This window comes from Tetrao urogallus (assembly GCF_951394365.1).
Source record: "Tetrao urogallus genome assembly, chromosome: 3".
NCBI classification, from domain to species: Eukaryota; Metazoa; Chordata; class Aves; order Galliformes; family Phasianidae; genus Tetrao; species Tetrao urogallus.
This window is the reverse complement of record NC_136815.1, coordinates 12532495-12554754: the sequence shown is the minus strand read 5'-3', so window position 1 is coordinate 12554754 and position 22260 is coordinate 12532495. Positions and strand designations below refer to the sequence as shown.

At 40.5% G+C, this 22260-nt stretch overlaps 1 protein-coding gene across 1 annotated transcript in view; it reads right to left on the bottom strand.

Annotated features, from left to right (window-relative positions):
- The window catches only part of SNTB1 (syntrophin beta 1), a gene marked incomplete at both ends in the record, with an annotated part of 103432 nt that overhangs the window by 15849 nt on the left and 65323 nt on the right, over positions 1 to 22260 (bottom strand). The window contains one exon of the mRNA XM_079533819.1: positions 18826 to 19033. Within this exon, the coding sequence (XP_079389945.1) occupies positions 18826 to 19033 (208 nt within the window). The remainder of the gene's footprint in view (positions 1 to 18825; positions 19034 to 22260) is intronic.

Here is a 22260-nt window from a genome sequence, read left to right as displayed (position 1 = left end):
CATTCATGAAGCAGATTTATTCAAGATTGAACTTCTTCTACATGTCCTTTAAAATGACAAGACACATGCCAGCTTTAGTCAAAACTAACACAGCCAACCACAAGAGTACAATGATAGCTACAAGCCCATGTTCCAACTGTAGACTAAATTTGATTTCCAAACAGCTCTAGCTTTTATCTAGAATCATAGAATGATTTGGGTTGGAAGGGACCTCAAAGCACATCCAATTCCAACTCACCAGATCAGACCAGATCATGCCAAGGGTCCCATCCAACCTGGCCTTAAATGCCTCCAGGGATGGGGCATCCACAGCTGTTCTGGACAGTTTGTGTCAGTGTCTCACCATCCTCAGTAAAAGATATCCTCCTCTTTCTTCTCCTGATACATGAATCCAGGGAAACTGGATAAATAAATGCCTAGACATCTAACTGTGGAGGACTCAGAAAGTAAGAAAAAGAAAAGGTAAATTGTGCATCTTAGAAATCTTCGCCATGACCTAAGATCACTTTAATGTGCATGAAGTAGAGATTTGAAGGTCCATAAGAACTCTTTTTTAGTGAGATAATGTCAAGAATACAGCCAGGGCAGAGTAACAGGCTGAGTAGATATGGTAAACGGATCATCATTTGTTCAAGACACTGACTCACTTTCATGCCAGATGAAAGAAAGAAATTCTTTATGTTTCGAAAAGAATTCTTGTGTTTTCTGAGTAAAAGATATTTTCTTCTATAGTGATTTCTTCAGACCAGAATATGGCCGAGAGGAATTCCGAAATTAAGTAGTGGTAATTTACTAGGGCACTGATGGAAAAGCATTGCAAATACCAAAGCTCCACTCCTGAAAAGACAGGGTTGAACAAAATGACTTCTGAAGAAAAATCTGCACTTTACTACTTATCTTCCACGTTGTATTGTTTTTCAGAACTGGCTGTGGAGAGTAGGGAAGGGAAAAGGACATTTCATCACCCAAGGGCTATGGCAAAGAAAACCTGCCTGACCTGTAACATAAAAGTGCAGAAGATAAATGTCAAGCTAGACAGGTTGGAAAGTCAGAACAAGCCCAGATGGCACTGGGAACTGAGGCTAATATAGTGGACAGGCTAGCTATAGTTCAACTAACCTTCAAGGCCTTCAAGAAGGGCAAAAACCTGTGCTCAAAGTGGTCATATTTTAAGTACTGTTTATAAACGAGACATAGGGAAACGGAGAAAAAGGCAAGAAAACACCATTAACTCATGGCTTTTCTTATCAGTTACACTGATTGAAGAAGTGAGTGAAAAGTCTGAAGACTGGGACACAAAGCTGCTATGTTAAAGCTGAAACAAAAGTACAGAAGTGCAGGCAATAACACATACTTACCTTCTTGGCCAGTTAGCACCTAGATTTCGACCAGCCATCTCTCTAATCTCTAATCTAGAATGCTTGTACCGCATGTTCAGGAGAAAAGTGAAGATCATGGAGTCATACAATCTTATAATGGCTTAAGCTGGAAGGGACCTTAAAGATCATCTGAGATGTTTGCTATTAGTAAATAACTTGCAGCTCTTGTGTGCTCATGCCTTTTGAGTACACATGGCTTGAATGTGGGACGTCTGGATTCTTCAGGCTGCTAATGATGGTGTCTGTATGCCTGCGTTCAGAAACATCTTTCATGAAAATATCATTGAAAGGTTGATGATAGCTGCCTACAACTATCATGAATATGTGGAATGGACTGTACCTCTAAGACAGCTCAAGTCTGGGCCATATGAGCAACTGTGTTGTCTTCAATATAATGGCTAGATCCACGGCACAATAATCCTAGTACTGGAGGAAAAAACACTACTTCTGTTTAAAATGGAGCAGCCTTCTTCCTCCAGACTTGCCATAAAAGTCAGAAGAAAAGATTCTGCATCTTTGTCTCCAGTCCACGGAATCATTTTGTATATCAGGATCAGCCCCAAGAGAAAAGAATCATATTTGTGAATGGCTTTCAGGCAGAGGCAAGAAAAAAGATGGGGAGATTTGGAGGATCTACCATATCTCCTGTTTAACTGCTCAAGAACGGATACTGTTATTTAGTGCTAGAGAAAAGCAGCTTCCTCCAGGTACAGTCGAGGATACTAAGAGCAAGCACGATTACCTGATACAGCAGTTTAACTGTGGACAGATTTCTCTGTTCAAGTCAAGTTGCAGTGTTTTATGAGGTAGTTCATCCTCATCAGTGGGCTATAATGGTAACTGTACAGGTGCAGAATCGATTTAAAGACACCACAGTTTCAACTCACTGTCTACAAAGATCATTAATTTACAATTGATTCTGCCTTCAGCTGATCAAGTAGGTGCTAGATTAGGATAAAGTAGCAATAATACCCATTATCTCAAAAGATATACTCATTTTACCTTTCAATCCAATAAAAATGCTTAGATTTCTAATGATCTACTCAAGAACACTTGTCAGCAGCAGAGTCAAATGCGAAAGCAGGAAATGGAGTTTTGATTTGAAAGCAGCTTGCATTTTTTAATGATGGTTCAAACATGTAAAATGTCATTTGAAAAGATTACAGTGTCTGTTTGGTGAAGGACAGGTAATCATCTATGCCTACACTAGAACTGTAGTGACAGAAATCTGTCCCAGAAGATGCTTTATGCCATTCTCTATTGTGTTTTTTCCTAATATTCAGTCTCAGAAATGATGACCTTTCATGACTGATACCTTTTCCAAGACTGACAGATTCAACTACTTCACTCAAGGGTCATTATAAATCACAAGTGCTGGAAGAAAAAAAAAAGTAAGACAGCAGTACAGAAAGAACAAGATGTTTCTCTGTCATTGTTACTATGCTGTTTCAAGGACAGTCCAGAATACTGTGTCATTTCAGTCTATTGTGTCATTGATCAATATTCATCAGTAACACTGATGGACTGCATTGCAAGTATTGACCTCAAGCACATGAGTGAATTCACAACACGTCTGGCACAAAAATGCACTATCTTTAAAAAGAGAGAAAATCTATGTGCTATAAGCTTCATCAACTGGGATTTTGATTGGAAGTATTATTTTAAAAGAAAAAAAAAAATAGAATCCTTAATAATTTAGCTTATTTTGAAACAATGTGGAGGCCACAAGTTTCTGGAAAAGTTGGTGAGAAGTCATAATTTGGAATCCAAAGCTACTTATTTACATGCCTACATAAAGATCTGTGAACACAAAGCTGATGTATCTGTCTTTTTTTTTAATGAATTATTTATTTACCTGGCTGTCATTTTCAAAGCCATTCAATTATTAGAGTCCATATCCTTTTAGTAAGTGGACAAAAACAGAACTTCTGTATTTGTGCCAGACCTTCACAAACTACTTCACAAACTACCCCCCCCCCCCCCCATCCAAGCTGGGCTCCAAGAGACCTCTGCCACCAAGTAAGTTTTCAGCTGGCCCCACCTCGGCAGTTAGTAGGGAGAGCTGGAGACCACCTGTAGGCCCACATGGTGGAACCTGGGAAGCCAGTAAAGGTAGGAAACGAACAGTTACATCATTTAATATCAAATTAACCAGGACAACACTGAATTTTAGCTATTCTGTTGCCTTGTATAATAAGTTTTACCATTAGTAACTTGTTACCCATGTTGTGATCCTGGGAATATTGTGAGTGCAGGTATCACTACAGTATTGCAAGACTAATAGAAAACTCTTATTTCAGTATGGTCAGTATCCTACCCTCCCAAAGTAATTTCAGGAGAAGAAATGGCCAAGTGGGAAGAATGCCAGAGAGAAAGTTCAGATCTAGAGGATAACTGCAGTTTGTCACTGAGTCCTGTGATTTACTCAATAGCTGTCATCACTACGTATCTGGTGCGTGAAGAAATGCACACGCATCGCTAATGCTGCAAAAATAAATGCTGGAAAAATAAATGACAACAGCTTTAACGGGAAACCAGTATTACCAACTCTAGTCAGCCAAAGCTCCCATGGGGATACTAAGTGTGGCTTGAAAATCAGTCTGAGGTTTGCTTGGTATTTGAAATACGTTTTTAATTTTTGCTGATCCTTCAAGACTTTTTGTTTTGCTGACATTCCATAGTTTCAAGCTTTTCATTGCGGCCAGGAACCTACAATAAAAATGAGAGCTCAGCTTTTATAAAATCTCTCTATTCCAAGTAGATGACCTATCCTTTTAGTAAAGGGATTCAAGGTAGGAGACTTAGAGCTGCAGTCAAGATGTGAGCTGCCATTTTCCAGCCCTCCAATATCCCCTTCCCTGACCTGATACTGCTTATATTAGAAGATCTGACAAGATCACAGCCCTGCGGTTTACGGCAAAAAAAAACTTGTTTAATTAATCTACGATCTGTGACAAAATGCAGCAAATTTGAAGGGCATGTGTTAATAGAGAACATGAATATTCAACAGAGCCATATGAACAAGACAAACATAAAGAACCCTCTACTTGGCAGTTATCTACGCTGAGCTTTAAATTAGCCACACAGGACAAATGGATTTAGTGCTGTGCCATGTTATTTCATCGAGATTACTAAAGGACAGACAATTAGGCCCATCAATCTACAGACCCAAATCCTACAAATATCAACAAATTACATGCTACAAGCTATGCAATTTTGAAAGCTAATGCTCTTTATCTGCTTTTAATTCATAGTGTTTCGTATTTTTGCTAAAACCTTAGTATGTAATTACTCATGGGATGATTCTATTGAGAACTGAACATTTCTTTAGAATAAATACTTTAGAAGAATAAAGTTAATTTCCAAAGTCAGTATAAACAGACAACACGCTACAGGTCATCTCCTTAGAACTAACTTAATGAAATAAAGAACTTCTTGCAAACTGCATTAGACTTTTATATCTCTTCACAAACATATCACATACCTGAAGAGAAAAACCTCTTTTTGGCACAAGAGATACACAATCTCAATATCCTACTGATTTCATCAATGGAAGGATGTTTCCTGCTGCAGGCTAATAAATCACCGCAGCCAGCAAATGCCAGCCACTTACAGAAAGAACTGGCTGAGGGTAACATAAACTGCAGGGATTTAGTATCACTTCTGCTGCTACAGTGAAGTGCAAAGCCCAAGAGGATGAACAGGTATGAATATTATCAAGTTACTTCTTCTGATTCTGCCCTCAGCATCAGAAATATATTTGCTCGAAAGACATTGAGAAATTTTGTAAAGTTATTCATTCCATCTTTATTCCTACTATGAAGATAAATCTTCATATTTTACTTGAAGCTTCTTTTTCAGTTTGTCTAGTCTTCTTATATATGTTGATACGAAGAGTAACTCAGTTGATAACACCAGTATAGAAGTGTACAAAAGAAAATTGGAAACAACATACTCCAGTGATACTGTCATATGCTAATACCCACAGAACTCCTTTTAAAAGTACAGCAAATTGGATTGCATATCATGCCAGTAGTTTAATATCAAAATTTCTGGGATTTTAAGTGCTATGCCCTTGTTGGCTTACTTCCTTTAGCCATATGGAAAATAGCCAGGCACAATTAACTATTTGTCAGAAAACTATCTATTAATTAACACCATTCTGTGAGAATGAGTTGAAAATCATATTCGCTGCTTGCCAAAAAGCTTTCATTTCTGCCTGTTTGTGTTCAGAACTAAACATAGCTACAGATACGCTGCTTAACATAACTGACCAGTGGAAAAAAGAACAACTGCTGCCGAGATTTTTCAGAAACAGCAGCCAATGAGATTTTCTAAAGATAGGTAGGGGGGTCAGAAGGACTTCACCTTTTCATCTCGTAAAAATTCTTTACTGACAGATCTTTGATTAAACCGAGCAGAAATAGACTGAGTCCCAGTTAAGACACTCATATTTGTGACTAGGCTTGAAAGAGAAAAGAGAGAGTGGAGAATAGGCTGCAGCATTTTCTAGGCTTAGCCTTAAAAATATAGGACCTGACTTCAATTATATTTATACCCTTTCAATTCTGTTGATGTCAAAGGATTTACTCCTCAATTACATCAGACGGAAATCAGGCTAGCTATTACACATTTTCATGCATATAAGCAGCACCTCTTTAAAAGCATCATTTATTCAGAAGCACATCCTCAGACAACAAGCATCCTCAGACAACTCAGACAAAATCAGAAGGGAAAATCAGCTATAGAGAATTTTAGGGGAGAACAGCAGATCAGTGGAAGAAGGCAAAGAGATCAGAGGTGAACTCCCTTTGCTGTTATCTGCGCATACACACAGCCTTCACTGCTGCTGAAACCTGGGCACTGAACTGATAACCTCTGGGGCTGGCACAGGATGTGATGGCTATTTGCTCTCTCCGTACAGAAGCAATCTGTGATCTACGTTACCTCTGAGACTGGTTGGTATTCTTGTATTTCACTTTTCCAGCAGAGTAGCCTGCAATGCTTCTGCTGCCAAAACTTTGAACACTGAAGCCCTCTGCAGGTCCACAGAGAGCTGCAGGTCCGTAACTGCTATCAGTCAATGGTTGGTTCCTCATAAATGTTTTTCAGAACTGTTCACTCGCTTGGATGCTATCCTACAATCTCAACTCATTCCTTCTGCTTGTGCTTGCAGCTATCCAAGCAGCTGTTTAAAATTATTTAAAGCAGGCTGAGACTGAAGTTTTTCTCAACAGTATCCAGGCTAATGGAAACTGATGATGTACATGACCTTTGATGAGCACTAACAGCCTCTTGTGTCCAATCTGAAGTGAAAGAACACAGAGAAGCCAAAATTCCCCTCTTTGAAACTTTCCTGCAGCTGCAAAGAATCAATCTTCTAAGGTTATAAAGGGTTCAGAGAAAGGTGGTCTTATCCTTTCCAATAGTGGATTGCTCCAACACCACCCAGACCATATTTGGTACACCCATCTCTGCCCCATGGTCTCTGCAGAACATCCCATAGCTACTCCTTTCACGGTGGGCATCCTGCAGGATCCTGTTAGCTCAGCTTCACCTTACCAATACTCACACTCTCTTCCGATGTTATCCCACTTTTCCCTACCCCAATCTGCATTCCTCCTTCTACACTCATCCACTTGGTTTAATTCTCACAGGCAGAGATCACAGTAGAAACACACCGACTAATGCATGGTTCCATATTTCCTCACTGCTCAGATGGTTTGAGTTTGGAGCAGGCTCTGTTTCTAGCAGTATTCTTCATGTTGCAATCTTGCACAATGGCCTTAAAGGTTTGGGAAGTTCCACAGCCTCCATTAATGTAGGGCCCTGCACAATGCCTTGCACATAGAATGACAGGAGATGAGGCTAGAGAGAATACCACAAAATGCTTCTTCTCATATCGATTTACTCTTTTCATTCCATAAACAAAGGGTAGTCTTCTATTTCCATAGCAGGCCTCTCCTCAAAGTGAACTTTTTAGAGCTGTTTCCATAAACATCACTGACATTTCCAGCATAAAGCACACAAAAGCAGTTGCATCCATTATTACATACTGGAAGCCCACTCTGGCCAATGTCTGCAACTATTTTTAGTACAAGATCAGTAAGTGCAAGCATGCACAGCAGCCTCTGCTCAGTAGAAAAGTATAAAAAAAAATCCCAACAAAAACACCATGTGCTCACACTGTGTTTCAGGAATCCTCACTGTGGCTGTTGTTAGTGTCTAGTGATTAAAACCCAGGTGTTTCCTTCCAGTCAGACTACCACTACTGCATGAGAACCTGAACTTCAGGGAATCCAAATAACATCTCAGCAAATTCTGGTAAGTCCACTTGCCTTCAACACAAACGATACTGCACTACGAACAGCAGCTCTGAGCACACACACTCGCTTTCCTTCTGGTAGACAGATGAATAAATGTCCTCTTTGCCTTCTCGCACACTAAGTTTATTAATCATAGATTTATAAAATGGCTTAAAGTTGCCACTCATTGGGTCAGACTGCCCAGGGGCCCATCCGACTGGGCCTTGAACATCTGCAGGGATTCAGATCTTCTCTGGGCAGCCTGTTCTGGGCATACTGCACAAGCAGACACAGTCTTCCAAAGGAGGAGAGGAAACTCCCTTTAAAAAACTTGAAATACGTATATTCGTAGGTATCTCTCCAGGTGTTTGAGATGATCCTCAACAGTCTTGAACTGGAGCTGGAAACAAGCCGGAACCTGCTGAAGCTGCTGTAGTTAACCACCCTATGTCACCTGCTGGAGAGATAGCTCACTCAACAGCATGCCATCTAAATGCTGCCCTTTTTCACTTTCTGACTCTTCTCATCCCCTGTACTGAAATAAGACTAAGCTGTGCATTAACAAAAAGTGCCAGCACAAGTAGATTAAAAGAGGAAAAAAAACAACATGACTATTATAGCACAAGAAAAACATGATTTTGTGTGACATTTTCAGCAAGAAAAAATCTACAATAGACTGTGCATTTTTTCTATGGATCTTATTCTGTGCTTATTTCTCATATTCACATACAACACCTCTAATAAAACTGCATTACTTTCGTGCAATGTGGTAGCACTAAAAAAAAATAATTCAGTGTAATTCCAACAGGTTCTGCTGTGAGGTCTGGGATGTTACAACAGCACCCAGTTTCTCTACACGTACATACATCTGACAGGGTACATTCCCCATGCTTCATGTGGGTGTGAGACCACTTTTCTTTCCTCATGCCCACTTTCCGCCAGGACTTGGTACTGCTTCACCCAAAGTCAAACATGAACATCAAAGATTGCATCTCTATGTACTTCAGGTTTTCCCATTCATTTCACTTGATTTTCTGTTTCAAGCAGAAATGTTTCTTTGGCCTTATTGATTAGTTTTCATTGCATAAAGAAGGGGCCACAACCTGCGTGCGACCTTCGAAAATCGCATTTATTCCATCTTTGTTTCCCTGTTCCCTGCAGCTGGCTGTTTAGGACTTACATCAAAACTGAAAACATTGCTTTTTTATGCATCCATTGTGCAACTCTTCCTTCCTTTCCTAATCCTAAAAGTAGGAAATGAGCCAGGAGAAGGATGCTATGCATGTTGAGATTTTTGTCCATCTTTCCACATTGTTGATGAGCAATGTATTGTCTCTCCCTAGATTTATATTTGTAAAAAGAGATCAAAATCTGTTCCTTTGAAGGAAGTGTTACTTTTGTCAGTGATCAGAAACAGCTGCTTTCAAAATCAGCAGTGCTGGCTGTTTCTGGGAATTCAACACTTGGTCTTAGGAAATTTTACTTGTAAGGATATAAGACCTTTGCTGAAGTATTGCTAAATAACATGTCATGCAGTTGGTAAACCAAAACTTATACCATTGCTTATAAATTCCTTGAAATGTCATGATAATCATTACATGGTAGTCTCCAACAAGATTAAATCTAGTGTTATTCAATGGCTATTCCCCAAAGTAGATTCCCTTTTGGTAGTAAAATCATTATCTTGCTGCTTAAACATTCAGGCTTTCCTCTCTATTTCACAGATCATAAAGCATATTTATGATGTTGAGATTTTTTTTTCCAAACAGACAAAAGATGTTTTGTTTTTCCTGCTTTGATTAAGTCCTACATCCCACAAGCAGTGAACCTGTGATACTGTTTTTAATTGTCTGCCTCTATTAAGATGCCTGCGCTGTATGTCTTTTCTGATGCCCCAGCGTGATTCTGCTACGTGCTTGGCATTAATGCTGCCAGGTCTGAGGTTAATATGTACACCACACAACTCATTAGCTGTGCATTACTATCAGAGCCAAAAATCAACATGATTGATCCAACAATATGCTTGGGCTTGGGACTGAGACTCAAATGAGGTCTTAGCAAAAGCAAAGGTCAGCAACTTGGCACAAATTTTGCTGTGCACATAGCAAGCTTTTCTTTCCAACTATTCATCAGGGGAGGTACAAATGACAACTAATACAGGCCTCATTAAAAATGAGAAGAGGAAACCCTGCGGAAAGGGCAGGGAGGCTCCCGTGCTATCAATTTGCTATTTTTTTCAGTCCTTTGCTAAAGCTTTTATTTATGTTACAATATAGACAATGCAGAACTTAAAGGTAGCCATGGGGTTTGGGCTCTAGGAGACTAGTTAGACTAATTATCTTGATATGCACTATCAATTACTGTCTGGTTAAACAGAGAGAGTAATTCTGCAGATGAAAATAAATCTTCAGAATCGAAGGATCTGGGGGAAGGGAATACAAGAACCTTTTTCAATCAGCCCTATTACTCCTTTTAGTTAAAACTCCAATGTCAAAACATTTCCTGTCTTAAAATAATGAAAATAAAACAGACACTCACATGACAGTGGGAGAGAAGAGAAATGATAGAAGAAACCTTTTCAACCATGGATTTGTTTCAAGTACAGTTCTTACGAGGATTTGGCTCATAACTCAAGCACTCTTGTTGCAGTCAGACTCAGAAATCAATACTCCAAAATACACTATTTTACATATGGTATCATCATGTTCTTTTCTTTCTCAGTAACTGAGTGCGTTGAAAATGCTATTGATACAACAATTAGGCTGTAAGAGAAATACTTCTTTGCAGTCTCCAGAGTTGCTGTGTTGCATTATAATTGTCTAATGGCACATTTTTGTAAGGGCTGTCATGGTATGATGGGTATAATTTTATTTTTACAGGATATGGTAAAAGGTAAAAGGCTGGCATTAATAGCCTCAGGAACCTATTACACAAACAGAGGTTGAGGATTAAAATTGGACTGGATTTGTAGAGTCTGCATTGAGCAAATGTCTTGCCACACTGAAAATTATAGTGCATGTAACTTATCCCTCATCACTTTTTTTTTTTTTTAACTCTCCTATTCTTCTAAAGGTCAATCCCTCTTTCCAACAGAGAACACAGCTTCTTCTCAAAGTATTTTTAGAGAACTGTTTATTTTTCTCTGTTAGCAGTTGTTTGGCAAAACAGAATACAAGGCATATTGCTTCTGCTTTTACCAACGGCTACTCTGCTGTGTTGCAATATCCCTCAAACATTAACTATCTAAAGTGTCCTAAAAGCACTTGTGGGTAGGGACAACACACCTCTGACTGGAAACTCAACAACAGAGCAGGATAGGGCAGCATTACTTAAAAAATGAAGTGGAAAAAGCAAAAAAAATTACTCCAAATTGGGTCATTTTTACCAGGAACAGCACTACATTTGCCTGCATTCTTACTGACTGAGGGTTTTGGTGGGACTGCAGGGTAGAAGGAGTATTTTTTTTTGATGGCCTATTCTGCTGCTTTCTAATCAATTTACTTACATTATTAATCAAAAAGGCTGAAATGAGAGCACTGTTGTGCTAGAGAAAAAAAAAACAAAAACTGGTGACTAGGGTGAGAAGAATTCACAATGGGCAGAGCCTGAAGGTCATAGTGCCCCTAATTTCAGGCTGAATAGGGGTTGATGGTTGAACTGGATGATCTTCGAGGTCTTTTCCAACCTTAATAATTCTGTGATTCTACTGGACCTTTCCATTTCCCTGAAAGTGACTTTTTAACTTCAGGAGACAGAGCAGAAAAAGAGAATAAAGGTAACACTGAAGAAAAAGAACAAAGCTGGGTGGGCATCGATTTGACAGCAAATGCTCGGAGCTTTCCTTAGCAGTGCAGCTCCACTTAGAAGGGCACCCACTGAAGGCCAGGTTTCATATGCATTCAGGAGATGTGTCTCCCCCCTTATGCAATGTGCTTTATTTGTTGCATTTACATCACGTGTGAGAACTAAGGAGCACTGCTGTTCCCAATTCTTTCATTGTATTTCTTGCAGTATTTACTGTCAGAAGCTGAGAGAAAAAAAGGCCTTTCACCTGCTTCAGGAGGAAGAGGATCAAAGCCTTCCTTCACACCATACCTACATCACTCCTGCTTTTTTTCCCAGCTGAACTTGAATGCACATACATTCAGAAACGGGCTTTTGGAGCTGTGCAGTCCCTACGGCGAGCTAAACCAGCAGACAGATCCAACTGCAGCTGCCAAGGCAAAAGATGGAGAATAGGGTAACGTACAAAAAAGAGTTAAGTTCCAATGCCTTAGTGGCCTACTGAACCATGGAAAGCAACTGTGCTCAGGACCATGCCAGCATGTGCTCCTGCAAACACAGCTCTGCCAAAAGAAACAGCTCCTCCAGTCCAGCAGGCTGCAAACCTGCTCATTTCCTTATGGCACTCTCTCCTCCTTCCCTTTCAAGGCCTGCGATCCTTCTGACCCAGAAGCAGAGGCAGCACCTGCAATCTGAGCAGCACCTCTTGTCCTCCCCAGGCTTCGCTGGAGCAGGCGTTACAGCTCAGAGCTCACCAGTCTCCGGGCGAAGGAAGGGAGAAGTTAAAACCAGAGCAGAATGACATTAGAAAGAAACTTTCTCTTCTTTTCTGAGGTTTATGTGGATCGTGAAATCAGAATGAGCACTGCTGAAACAGATCAAAATGTAGAAGGGAGAACAGGCACGGTGTAATTACTTCTGCTGGAATCTGGCCAGAGCCAACTCAACTCTTGTGGGAAAGGCAAGGGGACATGCGGGGCCTCACTTTATACTTCAGCTCAAATTCTGAGAGAATGCTTTTACATCTGAAGGCTCACACAAGCACAATAGCATTCACCCGCTGTAGAACCGTGCTCTGTAATTATCTGATCACAGGTTTTGTTTTCTTCTGCCCTAAAAAAAACAAGCTGTACCACAGACTAACTTTCAAGCTCAGACCTTTCACTGTCATACCTTCAATTTACTACCCTAATCCTGTAATTTTTCATGATTTACCAGCCCAATCTTTACACTTACTCCTCTTTCTAATCCCTTTGTACTGAGCACTTCCTCCCAACTTAAATTTATAATTTGCTCAACTCAGCTTTCATCAGCACATGGAAAAAAAGCATGTGCTACATTAATGAAATGACTGCTTTTAGCTAGAATTTTTCTTAATATATCCATTTACTGAATGCACCTAAAACAACAAGAGATCGATATTACTGTTGATGAATTGACCTCACTGTGGACCTCACTGAATCAGGGAGAGGAAATTACTACATGCTAGTTCAGGTTTACGTCTTTCCTTAGGTCAGGCTGATCGCTATCCCAGATAATGAAGACTGTTAATGTAATTAAGTGCTCTGTTGTGGTATTTTACGAAGCAAACAAATAAGTTCTGGCATTAATAAGTTATGAGGGTAAGTGACAGAGGGCAAAAATAGGACTCTCCATTTCTACTGAAGGGCTCCACAGCAAGTAATTAGTCAGAATTTAAAAATACAATTTCTAATTTCTAAATGCATGATTTTCCAATTTGAGGTATGTGTGAACTACAGAAGGTCAGATTAATGTTAAGGTTATGACCATCTGTATGTTATCAGTATGACAAATCAGGTCTTCTAGCCATTCAGAACAAGCCACGTCCAAACTGCCTTGCTTGTCTTATAGATGGGTAAAGAGAGACAGAGACAGAGACAGAGAAGGAAAGAGAGAGATGGAGGGAGAGAGAGAGAGAGAAGGAATGCATAACTACTAAAGAATACCTAGACTGAATGAAGAAAAAAAAAGCTGTAAAGACTGGAAATTCATAAGACCACATGAACTCTACATGAACACAATTTCCTTGCAAGAAAGAAAAAACAGACTGGAATTACAGTTTTCTGAGCAAACTCCAATGTTTCTAGCAGGTTATTTATCTGGTTAAGCAATATGCTGATTTGCAATACGGGTTAGAACAGTACAGCCCAAAGTTCACTGCAGTTTGAGACTTAACACACAGGTATTTTCTCAAGTCAGAATGAAGAGCTGGCGATCAGTGCAACCCAGATTTATCTCCTGCACAGCTGAGGAGCTACATGCTGCTGAAAGAGGCAGCCCCATCACCCAGCCCCTACACCTCTGCCACATGCTCTCACTACTCTGGCACTGGAATCTGTGTTTTCCCCCAAAAGTAATGAGTTTTCTGCCAGCATAACCATCTGATCTGGCTCATTACAGGGACAGATGGGCACTGCTACCACAGCGATAGGAGGGCTGGGAGAGCTGAGGGGGACAGCAGCAGCCAGCCCAGAGCTGCACATGTGGCCACGTATCTGCATCAAAGGCACCGCAGCCAGGGACACAGCCATGCCAGGGATTTCTAAATGCTGTCCAGCACCTGCTGTGCTTTTATACTGTGTCACAGGAAGGTGGTTAAAAGCAGATGTTCACGCTGTTAAATAAAGTCAAAATGCTTTAACTACACGGCGACAGGCTGGTGGTTTTCTCATGCAAAGACGTTTTAAGGTCACTGTTCAAAGTCTGTTCTAGAAATTCAGGAATTATATAAAATTTTAAAACTGAAGCATCTCTTCTCTTCTTTGAAAACTCACAGCCCTGTGATAAGAATAACAATGCGGCTCTGTTTCTGTCTGCTTGTTTTTCTAACCAATGAACATAGGTGCAAAGGAAATGGTAAAACAGAAACGTTTTTATTTCATACTGGAGGAAAAAAAAGCCTTCAAATAAGCTCTTATGTCATTTGTCTAAATCTTGTTTGGACAGCTTGCACGTCCCACAGTCTCACTGCTATCACTCCCTGCTCAGAAGTAGAGGGAAAACGGGAAGGTAAATACAATGCTGAAACAGAGAGCTCCACACTGAAGATCACTGCTATGGCATGTCCTACACTTCAGCTCAATTCAGTGATATGGTTATCTAAGGTCTGAGGAGACCGAACAGCCTGTAATATATTAACACATTTCTCATTTCAGAGATAGCGTCACGAGCTGAAAAACACCTCTAATTCATCATGCCCGTCTGGCTATTTTCCCTCCATATCAGGTATTTTCTCCATTCTCATCTCCCATCAGATTTCTGAGAGCAGTGACACATTTTCCTGGAGTGTGCAGAGCTATGTAAATGTGAGTGAAATGCTGAAGTTAAGATCCAGCAAGAAAAACCAAGAGAAGCATTTTTCTTGCTGCTCCAAATATTACCATTATAAAAGCCAACTTGCAGCCACCCCTATTTTCAAGTTTCTCAAAGGAGCCTTGAGACCATTTTAGCAAAGCTATTGTCTGCTGAGATGTTTGGCATTCAGAAAGCAGAATGTTCTCCGGCTACAGAAGTGGTTTTTCCTTTTGCCAAGTCTGCATTTAAAGCATCACCGGCACAGAAAGAACAATGAGAGGCAGAAACATGGGGGTTTCTTTTCTGGTTGGGTTTTTGGTTTTTACTGACCTAGCTACAGGGCTGGCACCTCACTGCAGTTCCAACGCTCGTGTAGCCAATTTCTGAATAGGAAAAAACAACCTTTGCAAAACCACTTTGTCCAGAACACCTCATTGCGTTTGCATTAAAGAAGCAAAAATAGAGATAAAATTTTGTCAGTAGTATCTCAATCTACCGGAACAGACATTATGAAGCGACAAAATAAACCATCATTTCCTTGATAAGTTGACTCTCCAACGCAAGAGCAGAGCTTGCTTCTCACAAAGGAACTCAGCAGTAGCTGGGTAAATTTAATGAGAAAAGCAGGAGTGCCTGTTTCAGCTCCCCTCTAACCCACAGGATGCCCAGAACCATAAAAAAAATGGGTGAGAAGTGAAAATACATTCTTAAAGGGATTTGAGAGCATTACTGGAAAGAAGAGGGGCAACTAATATGCACATGGAGAAGCTCCTCAGGGATTATATTACTTCTCTTTCCGTATTTGGTCATTAGTAGTATCTTTACAGGGAGCCCTAAAAAAAAGGTTTAGAATTAAAAAAAGATTAACACCCACATGCAGCTGTTCCCTCCCACTTACACACTTGTTAATGCCACAAGTTTTGCTGGTTAATGAGAAATACAAGAAAGGTTATGGTGAGTCCACACGTTTCACTATAAACCAGCACTTGACATTTCTGTTAGTTGCAGGCACATTTTAGGATGCCAGCATTTAACATAACTGCCTAATCCTTGGCTGGCTTCAGAACCCGTTCCATAAGGTCAAGGATAGTACAAGGTCAGTGTCTCTCTAAAACAGGGAATTTAGCATCTCTAATGACTGCTTCTGGCTGTTTTTCTCCTTACCTGTAATAAAGCCACACAATAGTTTGCTTTCTTCAAGTGATGCAGGGCCCTTGCTGTAAATGCTGATGGGCACATGTGCACACCCTGGGGCAAAGGCAGGGAGTTCCTTGCCCCCTGACAAGGCTGACCTACAGGACGGAGCGTTCCTGCCCATAAATTTAGGGCAATCTTATCAGATTTCAGTGGAAGTGGAAGAATCCCATTAGCATGCAATTGCGTAGTACTTTCGATATCCTACTATTAATGTTAATATTATCCACCTGAGGGAGGCTCAGCTAATGAATCTATTTTTGTAGAAATGTTAAGGTTGAAGTTCAGAGCTAAGTTTAGAGCAGAGACATATAAAAAATGTCAAACCAGGAAATAGTTTAATGAAAGCAGAGAGTAATCACAGCAAATTATGGTGGAATTTCTATGGGATTACATTTTGCATTCCCTAGACAGCCAAAGCAATTCATCTCAGCTAGCACCACTTCATTTTACTGAGAACTCACTGTGACGATATGCTATGTAAGAAACACAGTCTGATACCATAGAAGCAGTCTTAAAAGTTATAGCCTACCAAGCTTACCAAACCTGAGTTCAGATTTCTTCCAACTGCTACCTATGGAAAAATGGCAAGATATGCCACAACATATCAGAGAGAAATTAATGGCACCATCGAGAGGAATACAAAACACATATTTTATTTTGTGGCTGCTAATAATGAGGTCCCTTCCCTCACAATTTTGCTTTCTAAGCTCCAGCATTTAGAAACTAAGCAACAGTGAACATGGAAGGGAAGTGCACCCCAGGAGAAGGAAGTCATTGTTCCTGGTGTTACTCCAAAAATCACTGCAGAATTTCATTTCTGGCTATCTTGGGTTCAGCACACGAGGCATAGAATGCCCCGCGGTCAGCACCCAGCTACTCGAACACCTCTGGAACAGCTCTCTGTACAGTTTGAACTCTCCTCTCCCACTCTTCAGGTGATCTTTTACATCCAGGATTTACAGCCCAGAGTTCAGTAAAAAAAGCAATTTAACATAGATTTTTACCATATGTAGAGATTTTCTCTACTTTTATATGGGTCTCCTAAAAAAGAAGAAGCTGGGATCTTCTGACCTCACAGCATTACTATTGCAAAGCTCTGGATGGTTAGTTTAGTTAAAAAAACATTAACTTTTGGTTACAAGGCTGTTACAAATCTCTCAAGGCCAGCTCTTGATGACAGCCATTCTAAATACCCTGGAACTGGATGAACTGCAACTTGGTGCTATTAAAAGCAACACATTTTAGTTTTGCCACTAAAATCAGCAGCATGGGCCATGCTGAATAACATGAACCACAGACATGTGGTCTATAAGGCAGAATGAAGAGGGGAAAGAAGTGTGTGAATGGGATTTCATGTAGTATCTGACAAGAAGAAAACACCTTAAGGGTGTTTCCTCCACAAGAAGAAACATTACTTTCAGCAATAGGAAAAGAGAACTCTTGCAGAGTTTTAAAACAATAGCATGGATTACTGTAAACATTTTCAGCCAAAAGAATCTTTATTGCAATTAAAACTATTCAGAATGCAGCCCATCTCCTGTCCACGCATCCCATTTGTGGCTGTGCTGAGACCACACTCACAGCTGCCTACATGCACCCCACTAGTGCCAAGCACTATTGATCACACACCTGATAATAAGAACAGGATATTCACAAACAAGAAGCATGTAATACGTCCACTTCAAATGATCTGTTAATTTACTAAGTATAAGGTGTACATAATCTGCTACAGAGTGGTTACCCTTTCAAAGGCAAGGATTTTAGAACAGAAGAGGACTTGCAGACTCAGTTCTTCTTAAGTTTATAGAAATGGATATGAAGAGAAAACAAGGTTCAACACTTTACAGCTGCCCAGCTTAATGCTATGAAAATTTACTCACTGAGGCTTCTGTGTTTTTAGGAAGAGCTGAGATTATTTTCCCCAGATTTTCACACTCCCTATAATGCTAATCATAGAATCAGAGTCACAAGGTTGGAAAGGACCTACAAGATCATCTAGTCCAACCGTCCTCCCATTACCATTACTACCACAAGCACTAAACCATATCTCGTAGCTCCTCATCCAGACTCCTCTTGAACATTGCCAGGGACAGCAACTCCACCATCTCCCTAGGCAGCCATTCCAGTGCCTGACCACTCTCTGAGAGAAAATGTTTTTCCTTATCTAAACCTCCTCCACTTGTGACCATTTTCTCAGGTCTTGTTTATTACTTGGGGGAAAAGGACAAACCCTTCCTCATTACAACCTCCCTTCAGGAAGTTGTAGAGTGCAATGAGGTCTCCCCTGAGCCTCCTCTTCTCCAGACTGAACATTCCCAGCTCCCTCAGCCGCTCCTCATAAGACTTGTGCTCCAGACCCCTCACCAGTTTCGTTGCCCTTCTCTGGACACATTCCAGGCCCTCAATGTCTTCCTTGTAGTGAGGGGCCCAAATCTGAACACAATACTCTAGGTGCGGCCTCACCAGATCTGAGTACAGCTGAGTCTCTGTTCCCAGGACAGCAGCAGGAGGGGGACAAAGGCAGGCAGCCTCACATACATGATCAGGAGATGTAACATAGAGGAGTCTGAGGCTGCCATCAAATTTTTCTGACACCACACACTTCACCTGGACTGGTCATGAGACTTGTGATCTCGCAGGAAAGCCTTCACTACTTGATGTACTGAAGCCTCAAAGAACTTTCCAGTTACATTAAAGCAAAACAAAACAAAACAAAACAAAATCAAGGTAATCAAGATATTTGGCACATTAAGAAAAGAAGGGTCTTCAGTGAAAGCTGAATAAAAACCCAGAACCTTATAGCAAGAAAGAGAACTTAGAAATGAAAATAAGAACATTTCCATTACCTTTTCTGCAAGCCAGCCTAGATGTCTAATCTCTCGACTTCCAGCAATCCCTGCTTTACCCAGCTGGTCTCTGACCTCTGCAATCACCCTGGGGATGAGATCATTGACACTGGAGTGGATGGCATTGAACCAGGCCTGGGCAGTAGCTGAGTCCTTACTCCTGAGAACCACGGTGTGCTTGGCATCAGGTGAATGAACTTCAATAAGTCTAGAAAAATGGGGGGGAAAAAGATTATGTTCACTCAGATACTGCTTTATGACTACATTTATTACCTCACTTAGTGATAGCTACCAGTTAAACTGGAGGATACTAATTTCAAGACCTAGCACTAAAAACTTACCTTTACAACATCTGAACAGAGTGAGATCCTCTAACTGAACTCAGGTCTGTTCTGATGTTACTGCAAATTACTGATCTTTGACAAGTAATTTGCCAGTTACTTTCATTGCTGATTCAACCCCGCATCTGGCAAGTCAATAGGAGTTTCAAATGCATAGGCAGGAGGAGCGTTCATTCATTGTTTTAAAAGATATTATGAAAGTTTTTCTGGGTGCTTACCTACCCTTCCTGCTCAGCAGCTCCCCAGGCTTTGCACTCTGCCATGGTACCCATCAAAAAACAGGAGAAACTGAGGGTGAGCTGCCACCTTCTTTATCTGTATGTTTATAGCTCACCTAAAGTTTCTCAGTATGTTTATTTTATACATACAAAGCTAAAGGAAGTGAAAAACCCTAATCCTAAACAAAGGAATTTTCTTAGGACTACACTGCAGTTTCAGCAACACCACTCAGCATGAACTAGAAGCCGAGTGTAATTGGCCTTACCCAGGAGTAGCAAATACCCACAACGTTCCATTTAGACCCTGCTACCAGTGATGGCAAGAAAGCACTAACCACAACTGTATGATTGCTTCCGGCAATCTTTTACAGTTTTCCAAAGTCTTGCAGGGAGAGATGCTTTTCCCCCAGAACATTTTTACTAGACCATCCTGTGGGCTTCTACCCCACAGCTGTGGTTTCAAAAGCACAGACAAATACAGTTTCAGGGAAATGGGTCCTGTCTACTGTGGTTATGAGAACTGTGCCAACATCTTTACTAACAATAACAAAAATGCTTTGAGAGACAGTTGCTGCTATTTCAGCACTGCTCTCAGTGAAGTGAAGTTAGTAGCAGTTAATTAGCAGTGGGCTTTGTGGATCACTTTTACTTGACCATTTGCTAAATAACCCACTAAATAATAGCCTGCTTTATCTTCATGTAGCAATTATAAAACCAAGCTCTGCTCATTGTCCATCACTGAACTGCACTTACATTTGTGCTTTTTCACTTTAAACACAGTTCCTTTTCCTGAATGTCACCCAGACAACTTCAACCTCAGCTTTGAGCCTCAGCCTTCTGTCCTGTGCATTGCTGCCTGCCCTCTGGGACACACGATGACTCTTTTCTCTATTAGAAAAGTAGTAAGTTCAGTAGAACTTATTCAGATTGAGGTTCAAGACTACTGTAATACAAATATTTGTTATGCAATTACAAAATCCTGCAATTCAGAGCTTGACTAACAATTGAGAGTTTTTAATTAATTGATTAAAACCAAGCAGAAGAACAGAAGGCAACTCAATCTGTGTAGCTCTCTGGGGCTGAGAGGATGAGGGCTGCTCGTCTCTTGTTTGTCCATTTTCGGAAGGGGAAGTCTCCAAGCAGACATTGCTCTAAAGATAGAAAAGGTCATGACTTTCCAAACGAAGCAACTGAACTGTTCAGGGTTCTAAATGACTGCTTATATAGTTTAAAAAGTGGGATTATTTTCCGGAAACCGCTGAGCCAACACAATAGTGCACTTTCCTCAGTGAAGTCACTGGAACTCAGCACTTTCTGAATATAACAGCTCTTACGTAGTCACTCCAGAATGCACTGAGGGTCCAAATTCAGATATTGAAAGAAAAATTCCTTATTATGTGATGCAGATCTGGAGAATAAGAAAATTCTATTTGCAGATAAACACTTACTTTGATGACTGTTAGTAACAACACACATGGCCACCGCACTGCTTTGCCTTCTCATCACAAACATCGCTCTCTCTATGTCACCTGAGCTTGAGTCTGAATTTGTACATCTAAGCAATGGTTAAAAACTACACAGACCTGGATTTTCAAAGCACGCTGTGGTACTTAGCGAAATGCTGCTTACTCCTTACAGAGCACTTTTTGGCACAAGATCACAAGCATTTCACAAGCGAGTTTGGAGAGAGTGTCCCCATTTCACCCAGGGGGAAAAGCACCCAAAAAAACATCCAGATGAGGCAGGGAACAAGCCAGGAATAGCACTCAGTATTTTCTGCACTCTGCCTCTCATTTCCACACTTCTTTCAAAGAAAAAAAATAACTGGACAGCATAACAGTATTGTAACAGCCTTGAAAAATGTTATTGCACAGTGTGGATTTTGTCAAACAATGCTCTTTGCAAAGCTTGTGGTTTCTATAAGAGAACTCCCATCTCCAAAGTCGCCACATCTCACATTGTAAACAAAGTGCTGAACAAAAACTGTAAAGACACAAAAGAATTTGCTGCTTTTGCAGTTGCAAAGAAATAGCAAGCTCCTGTCATTTCTTTTAAGTTAGAGCTGTGGCAACCTCTGGTTTCATAAAACATTATCTGGAGCTGAAATAGGTTCCAACGGCAACTTCCTTCCCTACAGCTTGGAGTACACTTCAACTCTTACGTTAAGCAACTAGATATGAACAAACAGGTAATGTTTGACTTGAGCTTTCATCCAAGTGTATTTCCCTTGATGGTGGCTGTTTGCTATTTCTGCTATAATTTTGTCCTCTAAAATAATGAGCATTTAGACAGCTCTTAACAGTTTCTTCATTGATTCAAAACTAGGGAGTGCTATTTCAGTTTGAGATCTCATAATGTTTTCTAATACATATGCATCATACTGTGATATCAGTGTATAAATTCTAGTACACACATGCACACATACAGCATCAGGCTTGCAAGAATACTTACTTTCAGTGACTTCTAATGGGGCTATTCTGGGGATTGCCTGCCAGCAGTCAAAGCTGGATGCTGACACACTAACAGCTGCAGACAGACTGCCTCATTCCATCACCTGAGTGACAGGAAGATTGGACAAAACACACTACACTTATCAAAACTGAATTCAAAATAGGAGTAAAGCTGCACTGACAGCACTGAAATTGAGTCTTGTCATCCACTGCACTGGTACAGCCTAAGGAATACAAGCGTCACTGGTCAGCAAGTGTCACTCCTGTGCAAGCTGCTAGGCAGGAGATCATTTTTATTCCTAAAGTGAGGATTAAAGTATAAACCCTTAACTGCCTGAGCTCTGCTACTGACGTTTTGCTATGAGATCAGTGCACTAAACTATCTTGAAGAAGCCAACCTTACAAATTTCCCCTCAGAAATCCAGA